The following is a 25082-nucleotide window of genomic DNA, read 5'->3' on the forward strand; positions in this document are numbered from 1 at the left end:
GTTCACTTTTTTAAATTTTTTTTTAATGTTTTGTTAAGTAACCAAAAGTGTTGCCAAAACAAGTTGACACTGACCTGATATGTAGGTAAAATTTTTATTAGTATAGCAGCAACAAACAGGGATCATTACAGTAATAAATACAAAATACATTTACATTAAAGATTAAAAGCTAAGTTATATATGAGTTTCATGCATCCATTGAAAATCTAGTCAAGTTTTACCATGTTTACCATTACACGGCTTTATATTTACATTCTCTATATGGGCATTGGCAATTGTTTCCATCTATTTTCTCACTGGAGCCAGCAGTTAAACCACACCTACAGACTCGAGTGAAGCAGTGTCCCCTTGCTGTCACAGCCCTTAAAGGAGAATGAAAGTCACAATCACTTAAAGGTGCCGAAAGTTAGGCACCTCAGTGATTGTAAATAAAAACAGGTGCACTGGCACTTTACTGCACGCACTGGTACGAAGAAAGAAACCGGAAGAAGATCGCTATGTGGTGCATGCTGGAAGAACCCTGACCGCCCCCCCCCCCCCCCAGGATTATTAACTTTCCTTCTCCTTTATAATGTTGGATTGTTTTTTATATTTACTGAGCTGTGACTTGTAAATGCAGCTTCTCATAGACATAGGTGTCCCCTTTGCAGAAGAGACTTGTATAAGAGAGATTATATAATTTTTTGTTTTCTACTTTCATACTTGTCCACTTAATAGTGAACTGCCTTATGAAATGGTCAACTAAAGGACAGGTACTGCAATATAAAACAATATTGTTCATGTACTGCTTTTACTTTCATACTTGTTTTCTTTGTGATATTTAGTGTTTCAGCACAGAGTAACTTTGCAGTAGGTGCTGTGGTGAATGCAACATTTGGCTCCATTATTGAACTGACCTTCTACATCACAGCTTTGATCAAGGGTGCACGTGAGGGGAACCGGTGCTATGAGGAAGTAGTGAAGTCTGCCCTAACTGGCACAGTTCTGGGGTGTGTCCTCTTCGTTCCTGTGAGTCCTTTTTTGAAAATTAGGACTTGGGTACACATTATGATATTTAGGGTAAAAAGATTCAATTCCTATTAATTTATACTAGATTGGCCCATTAATGTTCTGGCTGTCATTTTGTCTGGATAATATTCTGAATTGTAGTCCAGCAACAAATAGTTAGTCAGATTCACAATGCTTTCAGTAAATTAACAGCCAGTCATTTTGTCAGCTAGATAATAGATTACAAAACCCTGGTTTTACATACACAGACTTTTTCACAAAACTGACATTTTTGGGCCCATTTACTTACTCACGAACGGGCCGAATGCGTCCGATTGCGGTTTTTTCGTAATGATCGGTATTTTGCGATTTTTTTCGGAAAATTATCGCGACTTTTTCGTTACCAATACGATTTTTGCGGAAAAACGCGAGTTTTTCGTAGCCATTCCAAAAGTTGCGATTTTTTCGTAGCGTTAAAACTTGCGCAAAAAGTTGCGCCTTTTAAGTTTTAACGCTACGAAAAAAGCGCAACTTTTAGCGCAAGTTTTAACGCTACGAAAAAATCGCAACTTTCGGAATGGCTACGAAAAACTCGCGTTTTTTCGCGCAAATCGTATTGGTAACGAAAAAGTCGCAATAATTTCCGAAAAGTCGTAAAGGCGCCGAAAAAAATCGCAAAAAATACGAAAAAGTCGCAAAATGTTCGTTTTCCAATCGGAATTTTTCCAATTCGAATTCGTGGGTTAGTAAATCAGCCCCTTTATGTAGTCTCATACCAGACAAGCTGCATTTTATTTTTCTGTATTTTACTGTGTTCCACAATTTACGCTGTATTGAGGCCATCCCCTGTAAAACACAATCTGGGTTTTACCGTACTAGTCTCAGCTATGGAAAATGTGCATCTGAAGTTGGCCTGCATTACGCTGAATTTCTTATACATTTTGAGTTATTCTGCTTATCTGTGAAATAGTGAATAATTGGGCACAAATAATTGTAACTTTAGCTGCACATAGCAAACCATTTTTTATTTTGAATACACAGATCTTTAGAGCATCTGTCAAATAGATGAAAGAAAAAACAAATCACACCGTTCAGTTGGGGACATACTGTACGAGAGTATAAACTGGTATCAATCTATGGGGGATTTGCAAATGGAAGATATGCAAAAAGATCCATAATATACCAGAGGTAGTAATATGAATATACATGAGAAAACAGACACATGTATCTGAAAGTAAATATGTAATGGGTTTTGTGTCTATATATAGTTAGATGATGGTATGAATACATTTTGGACAGGTCCTGACTCTTGGGTTGGTTACTTGCAGGGTTTGTGTATGATAATTGGGGGAATCAAGCATCGGGAACAGAGGTTTAACAGCAGGTCAGCTGGAGTTGGCTCGGCTCTGCTATTCATATCTGTGGGAGGTAAGTATCCCAGATATTTAACTGGTATCATGCTTGTTAAATACAAAGCAAAAAGTTACAAATTTTACTCCCATATGTAATAAGAAGTGCATTGTTTGCCTAGGAGCAGTATCCCATAGCAACCAATAAGGTTAAATTTAAACGGGTGAAAAGTAAATGCTACTTAGTGCCTTTTATTCCATAACCCCATAAGATTCTTAGAAATAGATTTGCTGTATTTTGCAGACTGAATCTATCAAGGAAATGTATTCCAAACTTTGTAATGTATATGAAGATTTAGCACTCGGGTGTCAAATGTTAGAGAGCTTTAGTACAGCAATAAACTTGTAACTGGGTAGCAATGAAAACAGCCACAATGTCGCAAAAATGAAAACTATAGACTTTGAAAGTATTCATAGGAGAAGCAACTTCATTCAATTTTGTAGTGTTATATGTAATGCAGTGATAGACTGGAGACTTTATTATGCATTGTCTGGAGGGAGATTACACATTTATATGGTGTTTGTTGAATGTGTCTTGGAATGCACTTCTTACTATTGCCTCTTTTTTATAACTAGAGTAAGGCAATTGGAACACTAGTACTTTAAAAAGTGAACAGTTGTAGAGTTATGAACAGAGAGAGCCATTGGGAAGAGCTGTGAATTGCATATTGGGTAATCCTGGAGAAGGGACTGGAACCATGACTTTGTAGAATAAATTTACATTTCTGTGAGGCTGCCTGCTTATACACAATTTTTTTGTGTGCTTTTATATTAAAGAGAAGTAATAAAGAGAGACCGGGAATGGAACACTTAGGGGCTGATTTACTAATCCACGAATCCGAATCCCGAATGGAAAAAAATCGGATTGGAAACAAACATTTTGCGACTTTCGTCACCGCCGCAACTTTTTCGTAGCCGTTACAACTTGCGCAAATTGTCGCGACTTTTTCATAGCCAATATGACTTTCGTGAATTGTCGCGACTTTTTCGTATTGAACGCTTGAAAAAGTCGCAAAATACCGATCATTACGAAAAAAACGCATTCGGACGTTCGTGGGTTAGTAAATGTGCCCCTTAATGTCTGTGTGTTTCTGTGTTTGCATGCTAGCTGGTTTTCCTTCCAAAAAGGTCTTTACCTTTTTCTACTCTTAATTCTCCTTCCCCAATTAGCCCCTTTCTTGATATTGTTGTCGAGGATGGTGGCTGTTAGGGACAGCAGCATTTCCTGCCTGGATACTTGAGAGCTTTGTGCCATTGCATCTGCAGAAACATGTGCATGACTTTAATGGGCACCAGCAAGGTGTGTTCTTTTTAGAGATTTTTAGAATAGGTTCCTGCTTGACGTGTTTGTTTTTTTGTTTTTTTTTCTATGAATAAGTATAAATATAGAGAGGAAAATTCCCATATACTCTATTTTAAATGACCACTCGAATAAATTAATTGAATCCAATTAAAGTTGCAAGGAGAAATTCCTACATTATATGGGAGTGTCTGTAATAAAAATATTAATCACTTCCAAAATATTCCTGATCTTTACGGATCAGAATACCCATAATCCAGGGAAATAGTGAAGATTTAGCATATTACAAAATTATCATTTCTGTTTAATCTTTAAAACAACTGAGATCCCATTCCCTATTTAAACCCTTAGGAACAGCAAGTCCCTATTGTACATATACAAAAGGTTTTGTTTTTGAGAAGAGCAATATTTAGATTGACTTTCTGACATTTTATTTCACTTGATCAATCACATAAAAGTACACATTTAAGCCTACATTTGCCTGCAATGTACATTGCCTACATAAGCCTACATTTGCCTGCAAAGTTGGGCACATCTCCCCCACCCAAATGGCATTATTTGTACTGCATATATCCCCTCCTTTTGCCAGCACCATCACATTTTCCTAAAGTAAATAGCAGCTTTCACCCGGTGGTGAATCGGATACATTTAAATCTGCAAACAGAGTACACACACAGGTCCTTATTCAGCGTACATTTCATCAAGAATACAGGCTCACGCTGTCTCTGATAAAAGTTCTGCTTTGTTTGAGCTGAGCTCAGGAGAGAAAGTTAAGAGAAAAAAATTGAAGCAGACAGTTAGAGCTGAGTTTCTATGGCAGGGATCCCCAACCTTTCATACTCGTGAGCCTTGGTCAAATGTAAAAAGACTTGAAGAGCAACACAAGCATCATAAAAGTTCATGGAGGTGCCAAATAAGGGCTAAGATTGGCTATTATGTAGACTCTATGCACACTATCCGCTTACAGGAGGCTTTATTTGGTAGTAGGTCTTGTTCGTATTTAAGTAAAACTTGCCCCCAAGTTAGGAATTCAAAAATAACTACCTGGTTTGGGGACACTGAGAGCAACATCCAAGGGCTTTTGGTGAGCAAGATGTTGCCCCCGAGCCACTGGTTGGGGATCACTGTTCATTGGGAACCAGCAATGTCATCTCTTTACTGGCTGCTAGACTCGGGGTGTGTTTAGTAATCTGAGCTTAGAACAACTGAGCATGCCCACAAGCCAGAAATCAAAGCAAATTCCCGAGGGGGGGGGGGGCGGCGGCGGCGAGTGGGTTACAGGAGGACACTGAAATCTAAGTGATTAAGGAGATGTTGCAGCCTTACTAATAACCTCTGGACAACCATTGTGGAAGTTATTGAAAGATTTCAAAGAGGCTGTTCACTGATTACATTTGTGTGTGGGGTTTACATGCCCTTTTAATTTATTTATGTGATGTGTATCATTCAAAATAGATAGGCATTTTTGAAAAACCAACATACTGTTCTTCCACTTCAGCTTATTCTTCCGCTTCTTTTTTGTATTCTTAGCGCCCCCATTTTTTAACGCTGCTACTCCTACAATTTTAGGGGTACAACACCCCGAGTCTCCAAGCTACTTTGTCCTATAGCGAAGTAGGTTGGTTGCGCTTTTCTAAGCAATCCCACCCCCCGTCTTTTTGTGGCGCCCCTCCGAACACCCCACTTTTTCCATTGACTTTGACAGGGAAGATTTTCAAACTGCTGCCACACTTACAGCTTTGAGGCTACACTCCCCAAACTTGAATCACATAGTAATGGGGTCACCCCGAATGAAAATATTGTATTTGTTAGATGCCCACAAGTGGGTGGAGCTATAAACAGCCAATAATCAGATTTTACCTATTGAATTTATATTTGTTTGATTCTAGGGTTTCCAAACTTTGCACAGTCAGTCACTGGGTGACTATGTATTCAAGGTTAGAAAAAGTGGGCAAAGCTTCCAAAAGCCAGTCACATTTCTTTCATTGTTTTCAGTGGGGAAATTCTAACTGCTGCCATTCTCACATGTTTAATATCAGGTTCCCCAATCTTTGCAGTTTTTCAAAAAATGAAGTCCCATAGTGACAGTGAGTGGAGCCACAACAGGCAATTAAATACTATTTACGCCAAGGTTCCCAAACTTTGCAGAGTTAGTCACTGGTTGACAATAATACGAAGTTTGAAAAAAAGTGGGTGGAGCCATAGACAGCCACTTTTTTTAAAGTGCTGCCATTCTCACATGTTTGTTGCCAGTGCCTCAAACTTTTCACAGTTGGTCACTGGGGGACTTAGGTTAAAGGTTAGAAAAAGTGGGCAGAGCCACCAACAGCCAATAAGATTCCACCAATTGAATTTTATTGGTTTATATTTATACTGCTGCCTTTCTCACACTATTTATGCCAGGGTTCCCAAACTTTGCACAGTCATTCACTGGTTGACTATGTATTCAGGGTTAGAAAGTGGTTGGAGCCCCCACAGCCAATCGCATTTCACCTATTTACTTTCAATGAAGAAATGTAAAACGCTGTCAGTTCCACAATTTTTATGGCCGAGTCCCCAAACTTTGCAGAGTTGGTCACTTGGGGGCTTCAGTTCAAAAATAGGAAAAGTGGGTTTGGGCCACTATCGGCCAATCGGACTTCATCCATTGAATTTCATTGGTTTAATTGTAAAATGTTGTCTTTCTCACACTATTTATGCCAGGGTGCCCTCTGTTTGTCACTGGTTGACTTCAACTCAAGGTTAGAAAAAGGGGGCACACCAGGGTGCCCAAACTGACACAGTCTGCATTTAGTTAGAAAATGCAAACTATCTTCCCCACCTATAAAGCTAGTGGGTTTTTTTTGTTTTTTTTGTTTTTTTTTTAATTTTTTTACTCTGCTTTGACATTCTGTAGTTCATTTGGCATAGATAGTCCACTTTGCTGCTTGGAGATTGGATGGAAATTATGAATTTATTCTGCCTTCAATTCCTTTTAGTTTTCTCTCACTCCCTTTTGTTTTTGTTTTCTGAGAGTCCAATGTCTGCCTTCATGGCTACTGCTATTTGAATTAATAAAGGCTGACTGGAGTGGGGAGTCATTCTAGGGGTATATTTTCTGCTGGATTGGTGGGGGTTATTTCAGTACTGTGCTGTCTTAATAGACAGAAGGAAAAGTAATTTAGAGTAAGTATAAATCACCTTATGGCTTCATTCATAATCTAGTTTTGCTTGAATGTATGTACACTTCAGTGCCTGTATAAATTTTCCCTATATTTTATAACCTTTCACAGGTGTATTTGCACCAACTCTTTTTTCAAAAGTGTATGGTAAGATGATATGCGGGGAATGTATGGACATCAGCCAAAATGAGACTGAGAGATACATCTGCAGCAACTGCCAAACTGATGTTGTAAGTAACAGATGTGGTGCTTGAGCGATGTTTAGCAATAACTGAAAGGTGTGAGATATGGAATAGCATTATTTAAAGGAGACATATCATAGAAAAATTTTGAATGTACCAGTGAATTATACTCCTCCTAGAAGGATTGTGCTTAAAAAAAAAAAAAAGTTGTTTCAGACTAATTTATTGAGAAATTCCACCAAAACCCCAGTAGTCCCGCCCACCTGTGCCACTTCATGCTGGCTGAATTCTCTCGATGTGCAGGGGTGTCGGCGGCTCTCAGTATGTGGCACTCTACTAGGCTGACCTGATAGGGAACTGAAGCCTGTCTTTGCTTGTTTGACTGCAGGGCTGTGATTGGCTCTCCCCCTCCTACTGTGCTTCTGACTGGGACAGTTAGGACACGCCCACCCTTCGTTTAAAACACGGACAGAGAAGTGATAGGTTCTATAGGGAGCTCCAATAAAGTGGCCAATTTTACAGATAAGATTGATTTTTAGCACAAAGTGAAACCAGCATAAATGAGGGGTAGTATGGCTTTACTGTAATTTGTTACTTTTTTTTTGTTACATTTACTTGTAAATGTAATTGCTACAGAAAGCAGCATTTGCTGAACTCCTGGTTGTTACTTTTTTTAACAATGTTGCAAGTGCCAGCAAGACAGGTGTGTAAAATCTGCAGCCTTGTGTTACATTGTTTCAAATGCCAGAGCCACCAGGGCAGAGAATAGAAAGGACAGGCAAACACTGCTTCTAATATCAATTATATATACAAATAACTCAAAATCCATTATAAATATGTAATGAATGTATATTGCAAAGTTGCTTAGAATTAAGCTTTATTTTATTAGGCAAAACATAATTTTTGGGGTTGACATGTCCTTTAAAGTCTGACTTGTTTAGAGGTAAATGGCAAGATAAATGGGAGAGATGGTTTAATTCAAACTTCTATTACCAAAGGTCTGAGCAAGGTGTGCTTGAAGGAGGAGTGGATAGTGCAAGCAAACATCAAGGGGGAAATTGTTTAAATTAGAAAAATAGGGTTTACATTATTTAATGCGATCGTATAAGCATAGGTGAACATTTTAAGAATATTTAGAGAACATTGCCCTCCTCACACACAATTATAAGTTCTCCATTGCAAAGCCCTTTTATTGTTGACCTCCCCAAACAAAAAAGTCACCCTCCTCCATATGTGTATAAGAAGCACAAAAGCCTAATGAGGAATAAGAGTTAGCAGGGAAAGAGGGTACAGATTAATGCTAGAATAGGGATCATGAATACAATACATTGTAGTGTCCTTCTGTTAACTACCCCTAGGTGGGGCATTTGTGCATTTTTAACAATAAGTGTCAGGGAGCTGCTACCTTCCATTGTTCTTCTGTAGGCTGCTAGGAGTGGAGTGACATCACTCCAACTTGCAAGGCTGCAGTAAATTGTGACTGAAGTTTATTAGAGCATAAGTCACATGGCCATGGGAAAGTAAGATTTTAAAATGAAATAAAAGAAATAAAAAAGTTTGCTCTTAAAGCAATGAGCCAGTTGTAGCCTTGAGAAATGTATAGGTATTGTCTTGGGTCAATGACAAAATACTCCTTTTAGTGTCTGAGAACTAGCTGCAAGCCCTTCAATAAACCCCAAAATGTCTGTGGCTGATTAGAAAAGAAACCATAAATACACAAGGCAATAGTAATGTTTATGGACTGGCACAGTTTTAATTAACCAGATGTTTTTAAATATATAGTTATGGCTGTTGCCACACATAGCATATGGCGTATCCGCTTGCCGAAAATATCGTCATACACTCCTACCTGCACCTGCACCCGAAAGAATGAAAGTTACACTCGGGTGCAGGCACATGTAGCCGATATCCGGCAAAAAACGCGAGACTTTATATTTTCAGCGGATATTGGCTACATCTGCCTGCACCCGAGCGTATCTTGTTCATTCGGGTGCAGGCACAGATAGGAGCATATGGCGATATTTTAAATATACGCCATACACTATGTGGCATCAGCCTAAGGTCTTCTAGAAGATGCCAGCATTAATACTTTCATTGGACAGAAAATCTGCACTACACAACGTAATTTATGCATGTTTCCCTAGCACTGTGTTTATCAGTCATGAATGTATATTGGTTGCATGTTTGAAGCTAAATGATATACAAGGCAGGCATGCAATATAGTGAATAGCATTACTCTTTACTTATGAAAATGTTTATTGTATTTAAGATGACATGTAATGTCAATGCTCATTCCCAATATTGGCCTATTATTGACATTTTAATAGAGGAAGTGGTCCAAGTTTCTAAAAAAGCTTAAATTACAATTTTGAGAATGCATTTGGCATATATTTGGACAAATTACAAGCTCTTGGGCATCAGCTGCAATACCCGCTAGCTTTTTGTTTGGCTTTGCTACATATGATAAGATATGATTTCATACATATGTAATTGGTCAACTGGAACCAAGTAAAACAAACAAACAAAAAAAAATCTCAAGTTCAGATGAATTCTGTTCTGATTACAATTAACTGTTTTATGCAAGAAGAACATGTAGCATATCAACACTATCAGCATGTTAAATACACTTTGTGGAAAATACCTTAGAATGGATAAATTTGGTTAAATCGGGTAACTAGGAAGGAAATTCATAATGTGAATGATGGCTAAAGGATGGTTGTACATATTTAAACAGGCACTATGAGATGATATTGGGCATTTTAATTTATTGGCCATGATTCAAAATGACCAGAATTGCTGAATCCCATCATTCTTTTAGAACAATTCTCATTTGGGCATGATGGAAAAATCTGGTGAGTAATAAGTTTGTCAGTGTACTGTGCAGTGTTGTTCAATTAGGTGACCTTGAGAGCCATAATAATTTCACAAAGTCAAATGCTTAGATATCAGTGTATGTAAAACATTGTCCCTTGTGTATACATTTGTTGCTTTTGTATACCGTTTCAAAATTGTACTTGTTTATCATTTCAGATGGAGGTGAACAGTACTGCTTTCTACAGTGAGGTTAAGTGAGTATATTTCTAATCAGTAAGTCACATTTGATTGCCATGTAATTGCTTCTGTTACACTCAGGACATTATTTTAGAAGTGTAGTAATGCTTTTTTTGAGTGATGTTAATCCATTTACATAATAAACCAGCACAGAACCTGTTTTATGTTATTTTTTAAAAATATATTTTTGGTGTTTAACATCTAATGAATAAAAACCTTCTGGTCCATCCATCTTGCATGGACTATTTCTGTTTAAATTGTACACTCATTAGAGTGATTCTCAATAAGTTTTTCCCCAGCCTTCCTAGTCCTGGAGGATTTGGTTTGTTTTGTTTTTTTGCCTGCCTTAGCAAGGTGGGATTTTGCCATTCTCAAGCTTAAAGGTGAAGGAAAGATAGTTAGGCAACAGATTAGTCACAATAGTGTAAGCTAGAATGCTATATTTATTCTGTAGAAAGCTTTACCATGCCTAAGTAAACAGCCCTAGAAGCTCCCTCTGTTTAAGATAGCAGCTGCCATTTTAGCTTGGTCTGACTTCACTTCCAGGCAGCATAGTTCAGGCTGGGAACAGCTTTCTGCTTAGATTACAACAGAGAGGGGAGGGGGAGAGAGAAGCAAACTGAGCAGGCTCCTGTTGTGCCTTGAAGGATTTTGCTGAGAGGAGGAAGTCTGACACACAAGATCATGTATACAAAATTGAAGGAAAGAAATGTGGTGTTTCTTTTTTAACTGACTCAAAGCAGCAGTTCTGTAAGTGTTTGTGGCTGTATTTACATAGACCTTTCTGAGCTTACTTAGTTTTTACCTTTCCTTCTCATTTAAGGTGGGCAGAAAACTTGCTGACCTGTGGTGTGCCCAAAGCGTAGACCTGCAGGCCAAATAGCATTGCTCTGTTAGCTTCTCTCTTTTCCTTTCTGGAATCCTATCCACCCTATGAGAAATGGGAATTTTAGCAGCTAGCAATGACAGCCTGGCCTCAAAGGGCATTCATATCTATTATATTTAAAATTATAATCTCTAAAGTAATTTTCCTCAAGAACAAATGCATACAATGGGGAAAACAATCTGTGTAGAATATTATGGGTCAATTTGTTATTATGCCAATAAGACAAAACATATATTTAAAGTAGCATAAACAGCCGACGTAACGTTTCGGTTCCCATCCGGGACCTTTCTCAGGGCATCCATGCCTTGTAACACACATCTTTAAATAACCAAAAACCAGTAAACCAATAGGAAGTGACCTCACAGTGAACTGCCATAAAGTGGCTGAAGCCGTAAAGCAAGTGAAAGTGCTAAAAAGTGCTGTAAAGTGTTCAGTGCTAGGCAACATCAGCCTAATAAAGTGTTAAGCAGCATTAGTATAATAAAGTGACTTAGTGAAGACTGTAAGTCCAAGAATCACAAATATGCATAGTATCATATAAAATCATATAGAAATGCATATAAAAAAAATCCATACAATCAACATTTATAGTGAGAGGTTAATGTGCAACATAGAGTACTTTTTCAACCATGTATCGACATATATACAGAAATGGCACGTGCAAAACCTGTTGCTACATTAAAATCCAAAATTAATTATATCCTTTATTACGCTGCGCAAGCTGATCAACTATCCTCATTAACCTGGCTATTGGGGGCCCCCAATTTTATATAGTTCAACTACTTAGTCTACACTAGTCAACACATATCTTAATATGCCAGGTACTAAATGACACTTTCAAAGCAAGGAAATATTAATGTGAAAAAACATGCAATGCAAGTAGTATAAAACAAACAGACCTAAAATCCTTGATCATTTTGTACGTTTGTAGGACAAATTGGTTCACAAAAAACAGCTCAAAGATAATGAGCTATTTAAACCTTTAAGGGCCACACAGTTCAGTTCGTATGTCCAAAAGGATTCCCTTTGTAGTAAAATCCGATCTATGTCCCCACCTCTCGGTAGATCACTTGCTTGCCCTTACTCTGGACCCCAATCTAAAGAAGGGTTAGAAAAAAAGAGGGTAAGCAAGACATCTCTAAGCAGCCAGTTGCACAACATTGGCTTCAAGCCAAACATCCGGCCTCCGTATTTAAGTGTATGCCTATTTGACTGTGTTGCAGATCTACCGAGAGGTGGGGACATAGATCGGATTTTACTACAAAGGGAATCCTTTTGGACATACGAACTGAACTGTGTGGCCCCTAAAGGTTTAAATAGCTCTTTATCTTTGAGCTGTTTTTTTGTGAACTAATTTGTCCAACTGTACTATATTTACTCCGTATACTGCACCCAGGCAATATCCACAGCCTTTCTCAAAGTGAACAAAATAGACACAAACCCACTCTTAAACCCAAAATGGCGCCAAAATGTAGCTGATGACGTCACATCATGTGAGACCAATCACCTTCCAACAATGCATAAGTGAACACACAAATAAAATATGATGAGGTCATATTGATCAAAACAATGTGTAAATCCGACATACTAATGTGCATAAAGTACAAGAAGAGAAGGGAGAAAAAAGAAAAGGATGCGCCAAAGTAACCTATATAGCTGAACTGCAACTCACACACGCTGTGTCAAGTATGTAGAGGAAAAAGAGAAGGAACCATGTAAGCAGACCAAGGGCCATGGCCACAATATATTTGGGTGTAAGTTAAAGGGTACTGGCATTGTAAAAAGTCGGGTATTGCTTGTAAAGCTCCGTAAGCAACGGATACTGGTTGTCATGGTAACCAAGATGCTGGGTGAAACTACTGAACCCACACGTCTGGGGAATGCGGCGCTAAGATCATTGTGCGCACCGAGTTGTGACGGTAGAACATAAGAGGGCAGGGAGTCTATGCCTCACAATCTTACCACCTTACTTTCGGCGGATCTGCTGAAATTTGATCGTAAGGCATAGACTCCCTGCCCTCTTATGTTCTACTGTCACAACTCGGTTTATTGCTTTACAAGCAATACCCGACTTTTTACAATGCCAGTACCCTTTAACTTACACCCAAATATATTGTGGCCATGGCCCTTGGTCTGCTTACTTGTTCACTTATGCATTGTTGGAAGGTGATTGGTCTCACATGATGTGACGTCATCAGCTACATTTTGGCGCCATTTTGGGTTTAAGAGTGGGTTCGTGTCTATTTTGTTCACTTTGAGAGAGGCTGTGGATACGGCCGAAATGTTAGATTGACGTTTTTTCATAATAAAAGCATTATTTATTTTTTGAGTAAGTCCTGTGAGTGCGGCATTTGTTCTATTTGTACTACGTTCATTTCTGCATACTGCACCCAGGCAAATTTTGATCTCTTAATACGTGAGTGCCTGCTTTCTATTAGCTTTTAATATATATATATATATAATATATATATATATATATAATATATATATAATATATATATATATATATATATATATAATATATATAATATCTGAGAGAGAGCCATTAGCAGAAGTGAATGAAGCTGAATTAAGACATAAAGACCAAACTAGTGGTAGATTTACAACAAATTTCTGCACAGAATTAACCAAGAGTATCTTATATGTATTACAATAGCTGCCTTTTGTTTTGTCTCTAAGCTCTGTCATTGTTTCAGGCCTTTGGTCTACACTGTGTCCATACTGTTGCCTGCAGCATATATTATTGGACTTCTCTTCACTCTAAAGACACACTCTCATATTTATGATATTCACATCAGCGATTGCCATGGTAAGCATGAATTTGCACAGGCTTCCTGCACATAGGTGAAATATTTTGTTTTTGTGAGCATGTATTTGATCTATTTCTATTGCTACTTAAGGGACAGTATACACCCATTTTAACATGAGTTCATATGAAATATGTATGTCTGTTCATTACAATTCATCTCCTATAAGTGTTTTAATAGCAGATACAATGTTATTTTAGAGATTCCAAACCCATTTTAAATAGTGGAGTAAAAAAACACAATTTTGGGGTCAGGATGGGTTTTTCCTTATCAGAAAGACAGTATCATATCTAATATAAATAAATCAAGAGCAACTGACTTGCTGAGTAATCACTGAAGACGGTTCACTTCTCATCCGAGCAGTCAGTTCAACAGACGGGTGTGGAAAATCCTCAGCATATAAACTCTTCCATTATTTACTACATCTGAAACTCAGAGGTGTGAATGCTGTGGGGTTACTGTGATAGAATTAACAAGGTATCATGCAACTCATAGAGGCAGGTGTTACTTGTGACCGTTGCATGATTGGATGTGTGAAGTGTTCTGAAATCGATGGGGTACAGATGTTAGATGACATTGTATATAGCAGACAGGTGGTGTTGAAGGCCTCTTTTACACCTCGTTTGTACAAAGACTTCTTTGTACAAAATTTGGACATGGCTATCTTTAAAGGAGTGTCCATTTTCTTTTAGGTGTAAAAAGACAGCCGAGTCTTGCCCTGTAGAGTTCACCCTCCTATGCTGAGCAGTTGCTTGGTCTCCCCAGTGTATAGGCCTGTGCACTCCTTGCTACAGTGGACTGCATCTACCACATTGTTTTGTTTTTCGTTTGGTGAAGTGTCCTTGGGGTGTACCAGTTTTTGTTTTGGTGTGTTGCTAGGTTTGAAAAACACAAGGATCTGGTATTTATTGGAAATCCTCCTGAGTTTCTCTGACACGCCTGCTACATATTGCACCTACTCTGTGTCTCAGGACACTTATTTCTTTTTGTATTCTTTTGGGCTTAGATGCTGCTGTTTTGACAAGGGCCCAGTCTGTGTAGCCACAAGCTTTCAGTGCTCCTCTGAGATGTTTCTGCTCCTTGTTCTTGGACTCTGTATCGGTTGTCACACTTTCCACCTTGTGGTGTAAAGTTCTAATGAGACCCAGTTTGTGTTCCAGCAGATGGGAATCAAACAACAGATATTGATCCATATTAGTGGGTTTCCTGTATACTTCTGTTTTCAACTTACCCCCTCTTAGATGGATATCTAATAGTCCAAAAAGGCAAGTTTGTTCTCATCTTCCCTTGTGAACCTGATGTTATTGTCCACTGAGTTAATGTGTTCTGTAAGGGCAGCCAATTTATTGGATCTGATTTTTAACTCACGCGTCCTCTACATACCTAAACCAGTGACTTGGTGTAAGGCCCTCTTTTCCACATCCTCCATGTACAAGTTGGCTACAATGGGAGAAACTGGAGAACCCATTGCGCAGCCATGTTTGTCTTGTATTTTGAAGTATGTGGTGTTAAGGCACAAATCAAGCAACAAATATAATTAGTTAGGACTGAGCATTGTTCTGCTGCTGAGGGTGTTATCTTGCTGCAGTCAATTTTGCAGTCTCAATTGCCTAGGGCAGGCAGAGTATGGCACACACAGGCAGCATAGGGCAGGCAAAGCACTCTGTGTGTGCACCATACTCAGCCTGCCCTATTCTGCTCGTGTGCTATAATCTGCCTGCCCTATGCTGCTTGTGTGCCATAATCTGCCTACCCTATGCTGCCTGTAGGAGGTGAACCTGGCAGGGGTTTGTACTGGGAGTTTGTTGAAAATAGCCATTAGATGGTCCCTAAGGTGTGTAATTATGTGCTGGGGGTTACTGTGCTATCAACAGGGAATAAGGAGGCATATGGATTTAAGGGTATGTCTTAATATGACATAATATAATTCTTTCACATATGAATGATGGTTTAAATCCCTGCAGTGAGCACAAACCATTTGGGTTTTTGCTGCGCTGCCACCATTAATGTGGGCATGGTCTTGATAACATGGGTGTAGTTTAAAAAGGGGGAGTGGTCAAAACTTCCATTATCAGCCCTTTACTATGTATGCTAGAGAAATTCCGGCCCTTGACACCACAGAAGTTGGACAGCACTGATCTAGCCCATTCATTTAGTAGATGTTTTTGGGCCTTCTGTAAGATCTTGTTGGCTCTGTGACAATTTTATGACCTGGATGAATGAAAATCTTAGTCATATAGACAGAATCATATTAAACCCCAAATCAAAAAGTTGAATTTTATAGTCAGCTGTGTGTCTTTACACAGTATTTCTATGGAAATTTACAATTTGGTTTGCTACACCCATTATCCAATTGACTTCTTCACCTAAGTGTGAAGTAAATGTTAGATGTCTTAGAAATTGAATGGAAATTAAAGTTACGTTATGCTGCACTAAACCCAAAGGAGATTGTTTTAGTGTTATGGGCTTGACGCTAAGTTTTTTTTTTTTTTTTTTTTTTTTGTTTTATAGAAAAGGCCAATTTGTTTGTTCTGGGTGCTTCAGTTTCCATTTTAAATTTCTGCCATATTTTCTACACTAGTACCTGGGCACCATCACAGTGCAGTGGTTCACTGGTCCCGATGGCGAGCAATGATTATATTGCTGGGCTCCACCTTGTTAATGTCAGCCTGTGCAGACCTTGCTACTGAGCATATCAGTCCTATTTTGAAAGAAGCGACAGTGTCCCAGGTGGGTAGATTTTTTATTTTCAGTTATGCTAAAAAATGCAGAAAAGAACTGGATATCCAGTCTTATTGTTTCTCCCTCTGCAAATTGAAGTGTAGAACCAAGGCAGCAGCAATCGCCATGATGTACAGCTTATGAACCTTGTTTGGTTTGTTTTGTTTTTTTCCAAGACAACTAAATCTCACGGAGGTGCAATGCTGTATGAAGAACCCATTGCATAAAGCATATGTTACTCTGGCTTGGTGCATTTTTTTTTTTTTTTTTTTTTTTACAATTGCTACAGAACTTTAATCCCCTACAATACATTGTAATCATTGCAGAGTTTAGTGATGTTTTTAAAATGTTATGTCTGTCATCTTGTGCTTGAAATGTCACAGAACAAGAATACATTTAGAATCACTGGTGCCATGTTTATTGTGTTCATTACATACTATGTTGCCTTTGGTGATTATCACTTGGATTTTTCATCCCTCTCATTTTCAGTATTTTATTGGAGTAACCATCCTTGCATTGATCCCAGAACTTCCAGAAATAGTCAATGGCATTCAATTTGCTCTTTTGAATAACCTCAGTTTAAGGTGCGTATAACTATAGTGGAACACAGTCTTTCTGACCTTAAGGTACGTTGTAGAGGTGGCTGTACTACTTGTAGAATCTGGATCTTAATATGGAAAACTGCAACCATAGGTCTCTATTCCAGTTGGTTGCTTGAATATAAATAGTCAGTCTGGTGCTTTAGGGCCATGACATACGGGGAGATTAGTCGCGCCGCGGCAAATATCCATTGTCGCGGGCGACTAATCTCTCCGCAGTGCCATTCCACTGGCTAGAATGTAAATTGTCAGTGGGATGTCATACGCAGCGCCTTAATGCAACTTCGGCAAACCACGGCGATGCGTATGCCATCCCACCGGCGATTTACATTCTAGCCGGTGGAATGGCATTGCGGGGAAATTAGACGCCCGCGACAACAGAGATTTGTTGCGGCGCGACTAATCTCCCCGTGTGTCGTGGCCCTTAGGGTCATGTTGGCTGGAAAAAATATACCTGATATAAGACTAAAGCCGGAGTTTGAGTAATTCCTTGGTTTAACAAGCTTGATCAAAAGTGGTGATACTGAGGCAATATAAAAGTGGTGATAGATTTGTTTGTAGTTGATAGACATGTTCTGCCTTATTTACAAACCTCCATCTCCACATTTGTGAATGTCTTTCAAACACAGTTTTTAGACTTGGTCTTTTAGATGACCTTTTACCAACATTTTGTATGAATTTGTCTTTAGCGTTTATTAAATCTATCAGTCTGCTATCAAACCAAGTCCCACATATCCACGAGCCTTGTAAAAACATAGCTCCCACATATCCACAAGCCACTTAAAACATAGCTTATTGGAATTATTAATATCAAATTAGACTAGACTGTGTTAACATAAGAAAAAGCCAGTATGAGTGCTGGTACAGGCAAGCTACAGATGTGCTACAATTGCCTTTTTAGAATAGTTAAAACTTAAGATCCAGAACTTGATGGACTGCAGTTTGGCCAAGCAGGTGGATGCTCTGATCAGAAAGCAATTGCTCTACAACCTGATTTTTGCCCAACCCAGTTCTGGGCTGGCCAGTGGCCACCATACAAGATGTGAATCTGTTGAATATTTAGCCTGAGTTTCTTTCAGCTTTTTTCTATTGGCTGTAATAAAGGTTTATTTATTTTCAAACAAGGGACTTACTGTGTTCTTTTTCTTCAGCATAGAAATTGGCAGCTGCATTGCAGTTCAGGTGTGCATGTTACAGATCCCCATCCTGGTACTGTTCTCTGTCTTCTATGTAAGTGATTATGCATATGTGGATAGCAAAGCACGTAGTGAAAAAGATGAGACCGTGAACAAATAACTAGTCCCACACTTGTTTGTGTTTTGTTTTATAGCGTTTATGTTCTGTATTCAGCTCTTAAACTACAAAAAGGTGTTTACAATGCTATGTGACCCACTGTAATTATCACTACCTACTGGCAGGCAATTTGATAAACAGAAGACAAAACTGTTGCACTTTGTGAGGTTTGACATAACATCTTATATTCTCATAGTGATATAATCATTTATTCATATACTTTGATATACCTTGAAGCTTAGCATATCATACTCAAATTTAGAAAGGCATCTCTATTTTGTGACTGCAAACAGCAAGGCTTGAACATCCCACAATAGTTTGTTTTTTTCCTAAATAGTGCCCTTGCACTGCTTGCACATTACGAAATATATGGTTTGGAAAAATAACTTTAACGTATCTGTTTACTGACGGATCCGTTACTTTTTGTATAGTCCTTACATTCCTGTCCTGCAGCGGCCTCCTTGAAGGCCATCCTTGAAGCTGAGGAGGGCTCATTCTATTTTTATGATAAATTCATTTGTATCTGCACGTATTTGAAAGGTATAAAAGCTATGAGCACGTAACAATAAATTGAACAAGTTTGAACTTCCATTGTGGTTGCGTCCTTGTTCCCGTATATACGCCTTTTGTCCTGGCAGGAGAGCTCCCTTAGGTCCCTACACTTACAGTTTGCAGTCAGGAACCCACTTCTGCAAGTCTTTAGAGAAAGAATCCTTACTGATTTGTGAGAAGCAGCTTGTCTTTGGGCTTCTGCACTAACATGATAGCTTTAAAAACTGTCTCCTGCCAGTTTGAGATTCTGAAGAAACAGGAATGCAGTGGGTTACAAAGATGTACTTTTGATATTATAGGGTTGATTCACTAAAGTGCGATAACACTTATCGCATGCTTTTTTGCATTAAAATTGACGCGCAAAAAATGCGTGATTCGCTAAAGTATCGCATGCGTTAAGGCGCATATCGTGTGCGTTAAACAGCGTGCAACCGCATGCGTTAATTTTACCGCATTGCGTTAATTCTCGCGCAGAAATAATACTAACACATGATTCACAAACACTTAGACGCGCTAAATATCGCATTAGTCTGTGCGAAAATTAACACCTACTTGGGGCAGGCGGTAATTATAGAAAAGTACAGTTAATGAGCTTTTGGCAACACAACATGGACTTTGCAGTGGGATTTATTCAAGTATGTGTTGGCCCTAGAGTGATGCAGCCTCCAGTTTGCAGGGAAATGGTCATTTAAAAAAAAAAAAAAAAAAAAAAAAAGTAGTTTTACGAATGTAATGGTGTGTATGGCTAATATGGTGTGCGCACATAGCGCACGTACGTTAATTAGCGCGCACAACAAGTAGCGCGCTGCATTAATTAGCACGCGTTGCGTCAAATACCACACGAAAATAGTCTTTGCGACTTAAATAACGCAAACAGCATCGCGTCTAAATTAACGCAAGTATCCTTTTAGTGAATCGTGTGTTAAGAAACGGAAAATAAGACGCAATAACATTTTTAACGCATGCTATAAATAGCGCTCGTTTTAACGCACCTTAGTGACTCAGCTCAATATTATGTATGTGTTTTTGATGGGGGCATTTTGCTTTTATAACGGCAAGCAAACAAACATGGGATTATTTTCTATAATTAGTGTGGGTGTTTTTTTCTGAAAGACTATTCCTATGTTTAAATCATGAACATATGCCTTAATTGTGCAGGTTATGTAAACTAGACTGACCAACCAGTACAGAACCATCAAGTTGTGAATGGGTACCTGCCTTACATCTGTTGTGTGCTGGCTAGATATCGCCAATCTCCTTCGGCCCCCCACAAGTTAGAGCAAGTGTGGGTCCCTTTTCAGTGCAAAAATACTTAATTCTGTAACTGTAGCTACCACGGTGGGTTCTCCTTTGAATAGCTCTCAATTTTGTGTATGTAGGCAACAGATTTCACTTTGATATTCAGTGACTTGCACCTCTGGGCCAGTATATTCAGTGTGATCTTGATGAACTACATCTTTATGGATGGGAAGTGTGACTACTTCCAAGGTAAGTGCTGTACATACTGAACTAAAGCATTCTCTTTTACATGTATAAGGAGGGTGGCAGTAAGAGGTGCAGTGCACATGTATGACCATGGCAACACATGAAAACTTTAAATATGAAATATGAGGGCACTTACTTCACAATCACAAAATACAATATAGGAATTTGGTGCAAAAACAGCCCAAAAATTGTACCTCTGTATTGTACCTCTATTTTGGTAAAATAAGGGCTTGCACTCAAATAATCACAGGGTAGTATTAAAAAGTAATTATCTTTTATATAGTACACAGAAGATTTGGCTTACTTTCGGATACATGACGTCACTTCCGCAGGTACGTTTCCCGCAGAGTAACGCAGCCTCCTATTGTAAATTTGCGCGACTTCACACACACGCACAGGCACGCGACTTCACGCACACAGACGCACACAGTCACACGTAAGAAACTCCAAGTACTGTTGGTGCATTAACCAATCCTGTATCATAGCAACCAACCATAGCAACCAGCACGCTGCTCTAACTCTGCCGTATTTAAGGAAAACATCATTATCCTCACAATACTATGATGGCACATAATTTACTCAATGGGAGACATAACATCATTAAAAGTACAGTGAAGTTGTGCACAAAATTATGATCGGAGGCTGCGTTACGCTCATGTCACTTCCGCAGTAACGTTTCCCACAGAGTATGTGACGTCATGAAGTAAGCCAGGTGCACGCTGTGAGAAAAATTGGCATTTTAATTTAAGAGGGTATTTATATATTAGTTTATGCATCAGGATTCCCCTTGAGAGAGGTATTCTGTGCCGAAACGTTATTTCTCATCTTTGGCAAGTGTATCCGCTTACCTGTGTGTCCTTTTTCTTTACCTGTGCACACTTTTGTGGTGAGTTTTATCTTGTAGAATCACGTGTAATTGACTGTATTGTATTGATTAAAAATGTACTTTTGTTAAATCTTCTGTATACTTTATAAAAGATAATTACTTTTTAATGCTACCACTGTGCCTGTGATTATTTGAGTGCAAGCCCTTATTTTATCAAAACACATGAAAACTTTCTCATTGTACTGTATGTCTGTATATCCACAGGGACAGGTTTAAAACACAATGTACATTTAAAATATTGTATTTCTATTGCCGTTTTCATAATCCAGTGCTGCCACAGTATTTTCCGTTTCAAACCTTTTTACTGCTTTTTTGTTAAAGAAGCCATAGATATTGTTGCCAACTGGCTGTTATTTTGCCAGCTTGGCTGGTAAAAAATTGTACTTGATGCCAATGTTATTAATTGGGAAACACACAAATATAGGAAGGCCTGTATATTTTTCAGAAATGGTGGTGACCCTAGTCATGGGTATAACTGTGTTGTGTCTCCTCCAGGAACTGTGCTTGTGTTTGTGTACTTCATTCTGCTAGCAATGTATTTCTTTGCTCCATCTCCTGTTGGCTGCTGATATACCCAACTTTTCGACTCGGTACATTTTTTCTAATCGTAAAGAAAACTTTCAGCTGCGGAGAAGGTACTTGAACAGCTAAATCTCAAAGAGAAAAGTGACAGCAGCCGAGAATTGGAGAAAGCTTTGCTGCTGACATGTCTGTTAGAAAGAAACAAACTCTTTATTCATTTGGCCCAGATTTTCTAATACTTTATTGACCTGGCAAAACATGCATTTGATGAACATGTGCAGGTACAATGCTTGCTGCTTCACATGATCTTTGTATCTGATGAACTAACATGTTGAATACTGAGAACGCTCTTCACTTTCAAATGCACATGTATAGTTCTGCTGGCTAAACTATCTGCACTAGAACTGCACTAATACTATTAAATAGAATACTTTATCAACGTACCATATTTTGTCTTGGTTAATGCTGACCCCTTGTGGTTTTATCTGGGCCTGGAATACCTAACATCTGTCATCAGTGGCATTTTAATTACTGATAATGCACTTAGCTGTTAAAGAATAATACTTAACTTTTCTTCATTTGGTCAAATACTAAAGTATATAAGGTCATTTCAAGCTAACAGTCTATGCTGCTTACAATCTACCATTTTTCTAGCTAACATTTAAAATAATTTTATAATTATTAAATCACTTTATGGCAATAAAAAGAGGTTTAAATAAATTCCAAAGTGAAAAACAAAATTGTGATTTCCTGTTAAAAAATGTGTTCCCCTTTTTTTTTTATGTGAAATTGCTGGTTTTACATGTGGGCACTGGTATGGTGGGAATCAAAGTGACTAAATTAGCTGTGGTTCTGAATGGAAGTATTTGCCAACGTTGTTTTTCTGACGTCTGCTACTGCCACCATGTTCTTTATATAAAGTCCTCACTTGGACCAGAAAAAAAGTCTGTCCTGTGATTTTCCTACCCATTCACTTTGCATTGTAAATAGCACTTTGTTTATTAAAGCGGTGATTTTGGATCCAAGATTGCATTTTTTTTTTTCATGATATCTCTTGAATTGAATCCTGATTCATAACCCTCTCAGAGCAGATGAATCTGCATCAACAACACTACATCCTTGTGTATGTTTAGGAGTGCCGTTAGCTAATAGCTCCAGGAAGGTGGATAGTAAGCGGTTTTATTTATTTATGTAAAGTGTAATTAGTACAGGGGATACTTGTACCTCATTACATATTTGTACAGAGCCTATGAAGTTTTTCCTGATTTGAAGAATTTAATGATCCAGAAAATGATAAAATCACATAAGGGGGGAGTCTGTGCGGACCTATTAAGGGAGTGACACATCTCCATGTATTACTGGATCAATCCAATTTTATAGCCAGCCTGATAGCTTATTAGCTCACAAATGATGACAAAACAGCCTGCCCAAAAGCTATCATCAAGAATTGCCCGGTCATTTGGCAATATGGCATCATTGCATCATTTATGACCATCTTTTATTTCCTGTGTATTTAGCAATGTTCACACTTAAAGGTTTTTTGCACCCCTCAGCAAAGGTAACTAATATATAATATATATATATATATATATATATATATAATCAACAAAAAAAGAAAGAAAAAGAAATAGTGTGCCTAATCAAAGAATCATTTACCAATTGTGGCATACACAGGGTGTTTCCCACCCAATTTACTGAAATCATAAAGCAAGAACAGGTTTTTGTGTTTATGCCATTAAAAATTACCTTTTATTTCATTCCTTTAAAAAGTAGAGATCATATATAACTCCAAATTCTCAATTAATGATATAAGTAGTATAAATAGTTAAAAAGCCACTTGACCAAAGAGAGTCATAGTGGAAAGAAATTCATAATATTTACAAAGAGGGAAAAATCAGCCAGAATATAATGGTTCCTATACATGTTCACACCAGTGAATTCATTATTAAATACTTTGATGTATGCTGATTAAACCTAAAGGAAGGTGCATAATTGGGGAGAGTGGGGGACAGTGAGAGAATCAACTGGGGGGGGGGGGGGGGAAATAACTCCGTAATAAACTCCCGCAGTCCGGCAATTGATAAACTGTCTGATCTCAAATTTAGCCAGTGACCCGGGTTTCTGAAAATGCTTCATTGATACCATGTATTGGCATGCTTCACATCTGTGACACTTATAAGAACCCACTGTAGGGGGTAGTATTGAACCTAAATCTCGATCTCCTTTCAAAACACTCCAATGTCTCTGCATGATAAATTTAATGCTTTGCCATTGGTTATTGTACGTGCCAACGCATCTGATATCTGAATGTTTTATTTCCGTATTAGAGGGCTTGTTAGAGAAAATCAATCGTTAGTGGCTAGGAGATCCACTAGTTTGGGGGACCTCCTTGTACACAGCCACTATAGTGAACGACAGGAATCACCATCACACTTTCTCACCCCTACAGTGGGTTCTTATAAGTGTCACAGATGTGAAGCATGCCAATACATGGTATCAATGAAGAATTTTCAGAAACCCGGGTCACTGGCTAAATTTGAGATCAGACAGTTTATCAATTGCCGGACTGCGGGAGTAATTTATGTGGGTATGTGCAGCTGTCCCATGTTGTATGTTGGAAAGACTTTTAGGGAACTGCGCAAGAGAGTCTTGGAGCATATAGGCACTATTATTAATAATAAGGAAACTCCCCTTGCTAGACACATAAGAGATTTTCATCGCTCAGACGTGACCGCCATTTCATTCTTTGGCATTGAAAAGGTTAAACTTGGACCAAGGAAGGGGGACATCAATAATTTACTGCTTAAAAAAGAATGTGAATGGATTTACAGACTAAAGTCAAGAGCACCCCTGGGTTTAAATGAGGGCTTTACATTTACTCCCTTTATACGGAAAAAATAAGTACAGATGGTATTAGAGCTCTTTTTCCCTGGCCATTCCCTTCCCTTAAGATAGGGAGCTTTGTTGCTTACTCATTTTTATTATCATTTTCATTTTTCTCTATTGTTGTTTATTATTATTTTGACTTACTATTACAATTCTGATTACTATAGGCATAGTTTCGTAGAAAAGTACATACATAAAAATTGGGCTGTGGAAATCAATGAATGAATGAATGTAGGGCTTAGGCCAACAGATGGCGCCCTGAGACAGGGTATATATAGTACAAAGGAAAGCGATGACTCCATAGATAGCCCCTGAGGAAGTCACGTGGTGTGACGAAACACGTTGGGCGGGGACT

At 38.4% G+C, this 25082-nt stretch overlaps 1 protein-coding gene across 3 annotated transcripts in view; it reads left to right on the top strand.

Moving 5' to 3' along the window:
- Positions 1-22280, top strand: part of LOC100127794 (uncharacterized) — a 43172-nt gene extending 20892 nt beyond the window's left edge. The window contains exons 11-20 of one of the 3 annotated variants that reach the window (XM_031897594.1): positions 825-1008; positions 2316-2415; positions 6969-7087; positions 10070-10107; positions 13673-13785; positions 16365-16513; positions 16994-17088; positions 18255-18333; positions 20328-20436; positions 20717-20766. In XM_031897594.1, the coding sequence (XP_031753454.1) occupies positions 825-1008; positions 2316-2415; positions 6969-7087; positions 10070-10107; positions 13673-13785; positions 16365-16513; positions 16994-17088; positions 18255-18333; positions 20328-20436; positions 20717-20751 (1021 nt within the window). In that variant the 3' untranslated portion in view covers positions 20752-20766. 3 annotated transcript variants of the gene reach the window in all.
- The last annotated feature ends 2802 nt before the right edge of the window (positions 22281-25082 follow it).

Source organism: Xenopus tropicalis, chromosome 3 (assembly GCF_000004195.4).
Source record: "Xenopus tropicalis strain Nigerian chromosome 3, UCB_Xtro_10.0, whole genome shotgun sequence".
NCBI lineage: Eukaryota > Metazoa > Chordata > Amphibia > Anura > Pipidae > Xenopus > Xenopus tropicalis.